The sequence below is a fragment of the Siphateles boraxobius genome, unplaced genomic scaffold (assembly GCF_051911475.1).
Source record: "Siphateles boraxobius isolate OS27281-9 unplaced genomic scaffold, OSU_SipBor_1 55, whole genome shotgun sequence".
Classification (NCBI taxonomy): Eukaryota; Metazoa; Chordata; class Actinopteri; order Cypriniformes; family Leuciscidae; genus Siphateles; species Siphateles boraxobius.
In genome coordinates, this window is record NW_027509181.1 from 5593854 (window position 1) to 5607198 (window position 13345).

At 38.9% G+C, this 13345-nt stretch overlaps 1 protein-coding gene across 2 annotated transcripts in view; it reads right to left on the minus strand.

Moving 5' to 3' along the window:
* The window catches only part of waplb (WAPL cohesin release factor b), an 81224-nt gene that overhangs the window by 27013 nt on the left and 40866 nt on the right, over positions 1-13345 (minus strand). For both annotated transcript variants that reach the window (XM_077205904.1, XM_077205905.1), the window contains exons 6-7: positions 9918-10013; positions 5481-5642 (exon numbers count right to left, since the gene is read on the minus strand). In XM_077205904.1, the coding sequence (XP_077062019.1) occupies positions 5481-5642; positions 9918-10013 (258 nt within the window). The remainder of the gene's footprint in view (positions 1-5480; positions 5643-9917; positions 10014-13345) is intronic.

Below are 13345 nucleotides of genomic sequence, written 5' to 3' on the forward strand. Positions count from 1 at the left end.
GACACGCGCCGTGTATTATAAACAAATAATTTGATTTTTAATTGTTAATTTTTTAACTGAACTTCTGAACCTAAACTTTGAGGGTAAAGTTTTCCTGAATTAAAATGTAGCATGTTACAGTGATGAGAATTTGGGGGGTGCATTGCCCATGCATTCGCGTGGATAGCTAGAGGCAGAATGATATCCGGGCTCTGGCCGCGGCACAGCGGCGGCTGCAGAGCTTCGGTGTGCTGAGACATGAACACTGTGTTTAAAGTGTGCGAGGCGGGGGGCGCGCCGATCACGGCGGGTAGCCTGTTCGCACTCGCTTTCTCTATGACAAATTGTGGAGAGAGAACGAGCGGGACAAACCCCGTAGGGTTCAGCGTGTCTGTGAGTGAATGTGGGCGCGGGACAGCGGGCACATCTACTGCACTGAAAACACCGTCGGCTTGCGCTGACTGAATATGTGTTGGTTTCGTTTTTACAGAAACCGTGGGACACGCACTGTGTAGTGTTTGTGGGCACATTCACTACATTTGCAGAATCGACATGAGTCGATTTTATTTGTGCTAGCCCTGAACTGTGGCGGGCTGTGTCTGTGTGTGGGAATGGGCACTGTGACGTGGGCATTCTTACAACACTCATAACACCATCGGCTATGGCCGGGACACCAGAAAATACACTCTTTATTGGATTTATCTGGGTAGCCGTAAAAACGGCTGTTGTGTGCAGGCAAGCGGGCAAATGAACCGACTTGTTGACTGCTAAGTACACTGGAACAGTTACATCGCATGGAACTGGACGAGCGAAATGTTTCGGTGAAAATCCGGCCGCAGCGAGATTTGAACACCGTCGCTTTCCTAGGATGGCTAGGAAGGCTTTGAGACCTCGGGCTTGATCTCAATCCTCGGCCGGGGCCCGCGCTGAGGGGGGCGGCGTCCAGCAGAGCGAGAGCGCGGTCTCTGTTCTCGGGCCTGGCGGCGCTGAGAAACGGCGGCGGGTGGTGCAGGCTGTGGCTGTGAGCTACGGGCAGACGGCTGTTTCGAGCGACCTGCTGCGGAGCTAGAGCGCTTCGGGAGGAAGTGCTTCATAGCCTGCGATGTCTTCTGAACCTCCTGGAATCTGTCCGCGAAATCTTTGACGGCAGATCCGAAGAGGCCCACTGGCGAAATGGGCGCGTCGAGAAACACAGAGCGCTCCGAATCCGTCATTTCAGACAGCGTTAGCCATAGGTGTCTCTCAGCCACGGTGAGAGAGGACATGTTCCGCCCAACGGCCTGTGCAGCAGATTTAGCGGCGCAAAGAGCCAGGTCTGTAGCGCTCCTTAAATCCGCAACGCTGATCGATCCCTCCCCTTCCTCGTCCATTTTTCGGAGAAGGTCGGCCTGGAAGATCTGCAGGATGGCCATTGTGTGTAGCGCCGACACAGCTTGCCCGGCGGCGGTGTAAGCGCGACCGTGCATGGCTGACGTCACTCGGCAGGCTTTAGATGGCAACACCGTCTGTGCTCGCCGTCCAGCAGAGGGCGGGCAGAGATGTGATGCTACCGCTGCTTCCACAGGAGGAAGAGAAAGGTACCCTCTGTCTTTTACGGCGGCTGAAGGCGGCGAGGTGCAGGCCAGCGACTTCAGGCTCGAAGGCTCGTCCCGCAGAAGGCTTACAATCAGACGGCGCGGCTTCTCACTCCGGATCCAGCGATGCAGTAGTGCTTCGCTGAAGAGTTGAAAATCAGTTTGTATCAGCCTGTCGAGCGTATTTATAGGCCAAGGCCACGCCTATTCTGGCAGGACGCGACGAAATGGGCGCGAAGCACCCCCATTGGATGTCACGTCACGCAGGGCCTCTCTCGATAGGCTTGCTGCTGTTGCCGCAGGGCAGCCAATAGGCGCGCGAGCCGTCTTGCCTATGTCTGCACGCTGCCGCACAGCGTTTTACATTAATCAAAATTAAAGGATAATTTTTGGCTTCAATATCTCGTGGAAAAGAGGTTTTCCCCATAGCGTAAGATATTACGCAGTACGAGAGATACTCTCGTAAGAGAACCAAAGCATTTATTCAGTGAGTGGGCAGAGTAAGGGGTAAGGGTTGCTACGTAGGTGGGCTTGCACACCTTTCTAACTGTTTAACACCCAAAATAAGAATTACTCTACAGAACATCAGTGCTTTCTAGACCCCATCAATGGGTATTTGTGTTTTATTATAACAGTCCTAATGATCAGGCCAGAGTTTTCAATATGCTGCCACTGAGACATTCAATTCCAAAATTTATAGAAAAACAGCTGCACTTCTTTGTAGGCATATTTAAGATAGAGCTTTATGCCTTTATCATTGGTTCCATGCCACTGAATTTCAAATTTAATTGGCTCCTGCTTGGGCCTTCAGAATTACTTTGCCAAATGTTCAAATGTCTAGAGGATTATAAATGTCTTGACGCAGTAGCATTTAAGCCATACCTAATACAGAATCGGTTTTTAATTTTTTTCAATATAACACGCAAGTGACTGTTTCAAAGATGCTTCCAGTCTAACTTAAGCCCAGGCCCGGGAAAAAAGGTCCAGTGGTACCATCTTATTGGCGGCATTGTGCATGAACTATCTGGATTGGTGTTGTCAAAATATAGATTTTGATATACATATTGATTTTGAATATTTCAGACAGTTCCAGTACTCATTTTCAGTATCTCAGATAAGCTCGGTTGACAGTAAATGCAGCAAACTAATTAGGAATGCAATGAGCACCAATTACAAACATTTTTGAGGACAGGTTACAGCATTTCATGCTTTACACACATATCACAGCTTTTTGATGAGAAACATTTATAACCGTTTCTTGAGGGTAAATTCTTTGAAGTAAAGAAATTAATTTTACTATTACATTAATAGTAAATTTCCATTCATTTAAATAATTAATACTTGTGAAATATTCATATTTCACAAATATTCAAAACCGGGAAGTTCCGCCAAAATGTCCCCCCGGATGCGAAAGCCCCAAGGAGTGGGGGGATTGGGGGGTGTATGGGGGTCGTCGGGGGTCCAGGAGGAAATTGCATAACTCCTGACACAAATTAAGAAACATACTGAAACTTGAGTCTTATATATTTTTAGTTTGTCAAGGTAATAACATTAAGTCTGATAGTAATGTTATCCGTGGTTCTCCAATTTTTGTGCCGTACCCCTCTTCCACTTAGACTGCAGTCACACCTTTTCCATTAAGGGACAATATTTGCCCCCTTTAATCAATTTTTCCATTTCATTTTTTTACCTTTGTAATACCTTTGAAAAATAAATAATTAATTAAATAAAACAATGTTCAATAAATAAGCAATGTTAAAAATCGTTTAATATTAATAAAAATATTGTATTAAAATCGCCAGTAGGTGGTGGTAATTCATTGTCTTTATGTGTGTCATCGATTCATTCATTGAATCTCACGATTCGTTCAAAGCCACAGATTTCGTTGCAAAATAGAGCAATAAGCCTGACTATACTGTTTCAAATGTAGTAAATCACTTAATGTTACCCTTTTGTTTTGTTTTTTAACTGTTGTATAAAATCAATGTCACATTTGAAATCGTGTGGATATTCGGGAAACATTGCATCAACATTAAAAACACTGCTGGATATCAGCCTGCCTTTTGTTCGCACAAACAGTGCAGACCGACTGAATGACACTTCAATTTAAGTTGAAAATCTCAAATGAAGATTGCTGAATTCCAGCTTGTCTGTGTTTTCAGATCATCCGCGCTTCTTGAGCAGTGTAGAGAGCGCGCGCGCATGGTTGCCAGCTACTATTGAAAAGACCGCCTAGAAAACATGTTCTTTTAACAGAAAAGCTCTGATTTGGGGGTTAAATTATTGAATTCTGGCATTTGTGGCCACAGCGGATTAAACTGAAACTTTCCTATTTCAGACGACAAATTACGCTTGGCTAACGTTACTATCTTGTTCTGTAACTCACTTGCCTAGTAACCATAGTAACGGTGCACACGCTTTCGCACTTTCTGCTATGACGTGGAGTGCGAGGTGCACTCAACGTTGCATGAATCTTTAATAACAGTTAATTTTGTTATGGTGAACTTAATCCTAGTAAATCCTAGTAATAATAATAAAAAAATACTTTTGTAACGAAATCCAAGACTTTGTATACCAAATTCAAGGCTTGTAAGGCCTTAATTTGAGATTATTTTTCAATGCTTTTAAAATCCCGCAGGTACCCTGGTTAATGTGTCTTGTCCCCTCACATTGACAGTAAACTAATTATTAGGCTAAGGGTCCATTACATGATGAGTCACGTCACATAGTGGTCTATTTTCAGTTCAAAATGGCGAAAATAGACAAAAGTTTCTTAGTTTGCCTGATTATTTTTGTGATTCGTTTAACATTTATGACCTAAAAAAAACTGTAAAATAGGAAATGTTTAGTTTAGCAACTTACATCTCGCACTTGACCGACCGTAAACTGAAGTGCGTCGAGTCGCTCCTGTCTATGAGTCGCTCTCTACTAAAATTCGCGCCGCGAACATAAAGCCCGCCTACTTTGATTTGATTGGTCATCTCAAATATTCTGACATTGACGAACAGTGACAGACCAATGAGGCTCAGATGAACACACACACCCTGTCTTCTGTTTGTTCTGACGTGCTTGGCGCTGCTGCGGAAGTACGCGCTGATTACAAGACTGAAGCGAAGAAGAAAGGCTATCACATATTTAAAGATTGAAATGGAGAAAACAGGACAGAGTAACTCGGCGGATATCGCTCCTAAAATTTTTTTTGACGACGTAGTTAAGGCGGCAGGTGTGTGTTGCTTAGGCGGCCGCCTTAGTAACAAAGTGCTGCGGGAAACCCTGGAATGAATGCAGTTAACTTAATTTCTGCATGTGATATGAGTTTACCGTGCATTTGGGAACGCAACAGACACCCGTTATGCATTTTCACATTCCCACAATTTCCAAAATTTAAGATAATAATAAGACTTAAAATAAGACTTTTTTCTTTCAAAGTGCACCAGATTGATGCGTGTAAATTTAAAATGTATTATTTATGGAGGATCTATATTCCCCTATAGAGGGACTGAGGTTAACACCCCACCCTCATAGTCTTACAAAAGAAGTGGGATTTTACCATAATGCAATGGATTCGAAAATCTGTTTCCAGTGAGAAAAATTAAACATTGTATTAGCCATGATTTTAACATCTTTCAAGACTCATGCTAAAAGTTAAAACATTTTGTAAAAACAAAACTTATAATTAACTAACTGGATTAAACATGCAAACCAAATTGTTTTTTCAAGACGAAAACTAGATTTCACTTGTTGAATTAAACATGCAACATGATGTGGACGAGACAACTGAGGCTACATACATCAACAATGTTTATTACTGCATAGTGTTACATGCTATTTTGAAAAAGTAGTAGGCAATATGCACATGATTTGAAGCTATGCAGCAAGTTTCTATATTGTATAAATCAGAAGGGGGCGTCAAGTGTTTGCACTCACCTCCTTGTGTTCTTTCCTACATTTGAGTGCAGTGACCATGTCCTGGTAAGGTTCTGTGGGAATGGTCGTGGACTTGGTGACTTTGGGAGGAGGGGCTGGAGCTTTGAACACTCCGTCGTCCTTGTTTGAGTTCGACTCTTTACATCCTCCTGATGAAACAGCCTGTGCAAGAACGACTCAGAATTAAACCATAACATGTTTGGAAGCACTGGCAGAGTTGATTCACACACACCATGAGCTGCCAACAACCAACCCACTGCTGGTTATGTAACATGATGACTAAAGATGGGCTACAGATCATTATAAATTCCTCATGCAGCAATGGCTAAAAGGCCAAATCCACAACCAACAGCAACACTGCTACATAAAACGCTTCTAAGATGGCCAAGCACCACACCCTTGAATGAATAATGCAATGTTTTGAAAACTTGTTTATAGGAACAGTACAAACGGAGGTGCTGAGCAAATGAGAATGCTTACAAACAGTACAAGTGAAGCGCAAGCATATCTGTCAGTGTGCTTAATATCACAGTGGGCTTCACTGGTAGCAGCAGATGCAGGCTGCCTAAATTGTGTGGGATTGATTGTGTTTAGATGGCAAATGTAGAGAGCGAGGAAGAGGTTGTTGGTAGAGTGAGAAGGCATAATGGAGGGAGTGTTTGCACAAATCACCAAATAATTTTTTTTTTTCTTGAATCACCCCATTCACCCCAAAATCACCCCATTTGCTTTAATACACATTTCTGGTTTTAATGTGAATGATTCAACAGGCTCAGTTATTCCAAATTTATTCCAATTCGTTTCGGAATCATTCATTAAAATGTAATAACTTGCTTCATCTCGGAAAAAAAAACTTCACCAATCTACCATTTAATGTTAAAAAAAAGAGCTGAAATATAGAAAAACTCTGACAACTGTAATTGCAATGTGAACACAGCCCAAACATGCCTAAAGACTAACTAATCGTCAAAATAACCAAACGATTAATCTATTCTTTTGTGGTAACAAAAATAATAGGCTCAGTTTATAATAATAATAATAAAAATAATGAGGCAACAATAATTGGTTCTAAGGAAGTATCAAAAGCAAGTAATTATATGGTTTTATTGAACAACACTGTTAAAATACATAATCTAATATACATAATATAAAAAAAAAAAAATCTATTAATGTACATTACGTATTATAACAAATGACTGAAGTGTGTGCCAATGGCCTGGTGATTATTGTTGTTCCTTGTTTAATTATTGCCAAACATCACTTAATTCAAACGTCCACTTAATCTTTGTGGCCACTTCTTTGCATTTGAAATGCCACAACCATTGTCGTTTCTTGAAAAAGAACATGCGAACATCAGAACATGCAATTTCAGAGTGTGGGTTTAAACTTTTACTTTGTAATCGTGATAAACAACAATTTGCATATTTAGAAACATTGATGCATTTACCTGTTTTAGAGTAGGTTTATAAATGATAGCACTATGCTCTGATATTATGATTTTAACATTTTTAATATATTGCACAGCCTGCGGATCACGAATGTTCATCCATGGAATACACCACTTCTGGTACTTTGCCCGTTAATCGACAAGGGTAAATTGCAATCAAAGATTTTTTTTTTAATTTACCATTCAAATCTAATCAAGGAAACAAAGACCATCTACAAACCAATTATAAACATTTTTATGAAAGTGTAATGCATTAAATGTAATCTACAAATCATTACAATTAGATGTGACCAAAATGAGTCGCAATGAGTTTAATACATTCTCAATTAAAAAACAAAAACAACTTTAAAATGATGTATAATTTGTTGTTTAAAGTTATCTGAAGGTTCCAAAATAAAATCCCTGGTAATAACATCAAATTTGGCACACACCAAGTCAAAACCCATATCTATAGGAAAAAAGTTTTCAACATTTTTTTTCCATGATACCACAAATGTTTTATTAACATTAACGAGACAGAGAGCCAATAAATTAGGAAATTCATAATTTTTCTCTATTTAATTTTTCCCCAGCAGTTAACCAAATGTTAATTTAAGACATAGATAACAAATATATAATTATATTAACTTTAATGAGTTAGCGTGAATACTCGGCAAGATTCTGTGTATATCGGAATCGAGTGAGAGTAAGGCCCTGTCCACACAGAGACGCGTTTAGCTGCATACGTACACATTTTTTATCGGATCGCCGTTTCGTCCAGACGGATCCGGCGTTTTGGGAGACTGAAACCGCTATTTTTTGAAACCGGGTCCCAGGGTGGATAAATCTGAAAACGACACCCTTGCGTCTTCGTGTGTACGGCCAATCCGTATATTTTGTGAAACGATGATGTCATCACCCCACGTGTCGACTAGTCAGACGCGCTAAATCAGTAGGCTAACAGCAACAACAACTGCGACTACTTGCTTGAGTTCATGCTTCAGAAGCCACTGAGCCGCTTCTATTTCTTTATTTATTATTTCGGCCTACTTTAATGTATTTTTATTTTATTTCTTTATTTTACTTCTTTATTTGTTTATATTTCTTTCTTATGCTATGATGCATGTATTTTGTCTGATTAAGACATTTCCTATTTTGTAGGGATGGGCATTTCAAGCAAAAATAATATTCGACGATCGCTGGGAATTATTTGATTATTCAAAAAACGCACCTCTGCTCCCTCATGCTCACCGGTAACACGGCGTTCGCTCGGACATTAAATTTCTCTGTACAGTAGGCCTACATGTTGTAGCCATTAAATAAAAGTTAGTTTCATATTTATGTTTAAATAATGTTATTTTTTCCATTTCATATTGATTATATGAAAAGTGAACAGCGTGAGTAGCCTAATCATAAGATGCGCAATATCGAGACACATCATTTTGACCACTTCATTAAGTTTTGTTTTATATAAAGGCTTAAAGTGAATTTTGTTTTGTATAAATTGTATCTTCATTTGAATCAATGTTTCATCAACCAATTGCCTGGATTTAATAAATAAGAAGCAAATATAGCAGACAATAGCCATCAGGACACAGAGGCGCCGACGCGATATAACTTGCATCCCACATGAACTGGAGCTCGTCTCATAAATGAACAGAAACTCAGAAATATATCTAAGCTTGAAATGTCTACTTTTAAACAAGACAATTCAAAACGAAAAAAAAAAAACGGACAACTCTAATAATCCGCATGAAGTGTGCATTTATCTCTATAAGCACCTTCACAATACTGCGAAGGTGGCGAGTCAGCATCGTCACAGAAAACACTAGTTTATTAATAAATAATTAAAATGTCTCCTTGTTATATTTGACACATTCATAATGATTAGGCTATTTGACAGTTCTTTGTGGCAAGCTTTATGCATCTCCCAACTAATCGAATATCGTGACTCATTCCTATTTTGTACCAGGCCATTTATGGTTATTCATATTGTTCCATAAAGTTCTTGGTTAAAAAGAAAGAAAAAAAAGAAGCTACTGTTCCTAATATTATTGTATACAGCGCGCAAGGTTTATGCGCAAGTCTTCTCTGTTTTTAGTGTATCTATGTCAGAAATACAGCGCCTCATACTGGTCTGGCATGTATACTACATCGGTTTCAGTGGTTTCGTGTGTACGCAGATATTTCTTGAGACGGCGCCGTGTTTACAGATTTTTTTTTAGAACGAGGAAAAAAAAGATCGGATAGGGAAAGCTCTGGCTTTCGTGGCCTAAGATCGTTTTGTTTACATCAGCATGAGTTTGAAAATCACATGTTATTGGTTCAGAGTCATGCCATCAACATTTCGCTATGAATATTCATAAATTTAGAATGCTGCGCTTTACAACGATACCAAACTTGTACTGAGGTTTGCCAGCATGGGTCACATATAACTTTTCTGAAAATTAGTCATTTATTTTATTGTTTGCATTTCCCATATGCCAGTAGTTTCAGTTTCAATTTAATTAAATTTGTTTAGGCTTGGTGTTTACAATAATTGTTCATAATGAATGCCACTATAATTTATATTTCATGTCATACTTTTCACTCCGATGTGATTTGACTATGCAATTTTGACCCAGTGTGACAGTCAGATGAGGCTCAAATAAATTAAATAATTCTTTATCCTCCACAATCTACTGCAAATTCCATCCAATCAATTCCTGTTGTATAAAATCAAGTCTCTCCATAAAACATCACAAAACTAAATTAAAGTGAATGTCATTTCATATTGACTTTAACAGCTGGGTTCTGGTGCTAATCTATTACTGTTCAACACTGAGGGAAGACCAAAGCAGAAATGTGTGGAGTGCTATCATAGAGGCAGAAGATTTTGAACAAAGGTGACAATAAACATTGTGGTGATAGTTTGAGAAGTGCCTGAAGTGCTTTCTAAAGTGGACTACGCCTGTGTTTGTGTAGTAGTTGAGGTGTTCAGTAGAGTGTCCTGTGCTTTGCGTTATACTCACTGGAGGAGCTTGAGATCGTGATGGAGGCGTGGGTAGCAGTTCTTCTGCCTCTGGATGGTTCCAGTGTCTTGCATTATACACAGCTTTAGTAGGCGACTGCAGAAAAAAAAAAACCAGACAAACACTCTTACACTGAGGGCATTTTTATACAAGAGCTTATTCCAAGATTCATTTAATGTCTTCATTGTCTTTGGTCATTGGGTATGGGTGGCTTGTATCAAGGACAACAACCCCATTTTGAGATTGAACAGAAGTACTAGTTTTCCCTTATGTCAGTTTCACTAATAAAAAAATAAAAATTCTACATTTTGCACATACATTTATCAGTGGGCCTCAAAATTACAAAGTAATTCTACTTTTAATTTTACCACAATCCTAATACAAATAATATTGTGAAACAACGTTGTTTTAAATATGTTTTTGACCTTTTTTTCCAGACATGTCGTAAACCTGACATGTCATGACACACAATAAAGGGTATTTTTATATTTTATATTAAAGTTTTTGTACTAACCAGCCACGACAGTGAAAGACGATGAGCAACAGGGGATTCTATTATTTTAGTTTCAAACTGAGATCACGATTATGAACCGACAACTAAACAAACCAAGTTTTCACTAGAGGTTCTGACAAATATTAAATGCCAGTCTATTTAATCTAAATTAATTTAATAAACATTTTGAATTAATGATTCAATGCCACTCATAAATACTTGACTTGTTTTTATTGAATGAATCGGCGTTTTTGAATGAATCTCTTAAATGTAGAGATGCACTGATTGATCGGCTGGTGACCGGAATTGGACGATTTTCACATGATCTGCCATGACTGGCGACCTGTCGGTCAGTCTGACATATGCTGACTTTATGCCGGTCAACTGCACTAGGGCGCCGCATGATTAACATCGCGCAACATCAGCATCACACGTGCAAATGGAAAATGAAGACTGAAAAATATTTATAGAAAATTTACCCTTTTAAACTTGTTTTTATTATTTCCCAATCATTTCCCAGCACTTGCTCCACTTTCCCGAGCTTAGCGCTTGTTTAGCCTGGCTGGACATGTGGCTGAGAACTGTTTGTGAAATAAAACTTCCCATTGATGTACAAGTGATTGAAATAGGACTGTGTGTGTGTTTTGAGAAATATCTTTATACTGCAAGGCTATATTTATTTTATTTGTTATTTATATATTATTTTATCGACATTACCCGTTTTCAAACAGAAGTTTAGTTTGCTAAATATATCAATTTTTTTGTTTGATATTGGATGTGAAACGAAAGAAATGGTTCTTCCATAACACTGCACTTTAGATGTGTGTGAATTTCCCACACCAGGAGTAATTTATATAGTTCTATTTTATAACTATTATCGGTTCAAAAATGTGCCATGCAAAATGTTCTATTAAAGAGAAGATAGAAAATAAATATTTGTGTGTGCTGTAAAGTGGTTAAAAAAAAATGAAATCGGATTCGGCTAAAATCGGTATTGGCAGGTCAAACTCAATGAAGAATCAGAATCGGCCTAGAAAATTGTAATCGGTGCATCTCAACTTAAATGATTCAATTACACGCATTTTTTGTGGTGTAACAATGGATGTAATTGATACAATCGTTATTTGAAGCACCGAGTTACTTTCAAAAGGTGATTCGCTCTAATTTGATGACTACTGTAGACATCAGTGTTTATATCTGAAATATAAACTTTTATCCCAAACACTTCTGTGATAATATTAATATTTGTAACAGAAATAATAAAACTTTGGTTGAAAAGACTGTTTGTGAATCTGTTTCATAACTACACAATGAACATAACTGCTCTCTCTGGATTCAGTGGCAGTGCGAACACAGATTTGGATGTTTGTCAAAGGTTTAACAGACACAGGTGAATCGTTGTCATTTAGGACTGTGGGTGTTTGAATTGAAATTGCGATCCTTTAGCGATTAATTGTGCAGCTCTACTGAATTGTTTTCTATAATCTTTAAAGGGTTTAGCTTTGCCCTTTCCGTAACATGGGAAGCTCGGCCGAACAGCTGGTCATAGCTGTAGGCTACAGGGCGGGTTTTTATTTCTCATCCCCATAAATATATCTAGTAGTAAATCTAATGCACGGGCTAGAAATCAATTAATCCTTTGCTGATACTTCCTCGTCATCATGGAAAGTGTTCAGCGCAGTCCATGGTTGCATAGGAACGACAGACGCAAAGCGCTTGTTGAAAGGAGAAGCAGCCGCGTTTTTCAGGCGTTTTGGATGATATGTGAATGGCCCCTTACACAGTACCTGCATTTGTGACACGTCTTCTCTATTGAAGCCAAATATTGCCATATTTCAGACGTACAGGTCTTTTTAGGCACAGGTTCTTCGCTGTTGTCATTTTCCTTGCTTGTCTCTACTCCCGCCATTAGTTTATTTTCCACTCTCGTCTCACTAGGTTTCCCTTGGGCCCGATCTAGCCAATAGCATAATAGCACCTACTGGGGAAGCGGGTATAAAGATAGAAAGGCCCCATCTGATTGGTCGAATTGGATAAACAACCTATGCATGCGTGCAACACACAAATGCTTGGCACATAAAATAAATGTAATTTATCGCACCTCTCTGCGATACGGATATCGCATATACTATTATCACGATGACGATAATTTTCGATATATTGTGCAGCCCTAGTTCCTAATAATCCTTTAGGTGAGTGTATATATAGTTCAATTTAAAGATTTTTTTTAAAATAAAAAAGTCAGTCATTCTTTAAATGTCATTCATCGTCGTTTTGTGGCTCTTTTTTCGGTTCAGGCACCTGTATCGTTTTAAAAGTATCGATTTGGCACCGGTTTCGTAAAAATCCCAAACGATCCCCAACCCTAGGACTTAAAAATAATACTAATTTTATGTACTGATTAAAAAATAATTTAGTTGCAAGTTCTAGACATTAGAGTGCTTCTTGAGAAAATCCGCCCACACACTTATGATTGGCTATGAATCTTATCACATCATATCTGGTTATGAAGCAAAATAGAAGAGGGAGTGTGACAATTGTCCCAAGAGCTGGGATTCAAACACGTGTTGCCAAAGCGCAATAGCACTAAATGGCATCACCTATGACTTTTTTTTCATTTTCTGAAGATAATGCGATTTGTGCTCATCTGTCCAAAATCACACTCAAGGATGAGCAAAAATAAGAGTGAAGTATGCCTTAAACAACTATAATGCAAAGCGAACAAAACATCAATTTTTGGCAATTAACTAGCCACAGTGGTAAAAAAACAAAAAACATTTATACTCATGTTAATGAAGCAAATACATGAGGGTTCAGAGCCAAAAACACATTGTGAAGAGAGACCTGTGAGAGTTGGGACTGGAATTGCACATGGGTTCAAACAAAGCAACCAAACCAACTGTGAATCCAGAGAATACATTCAACATCCAAATCC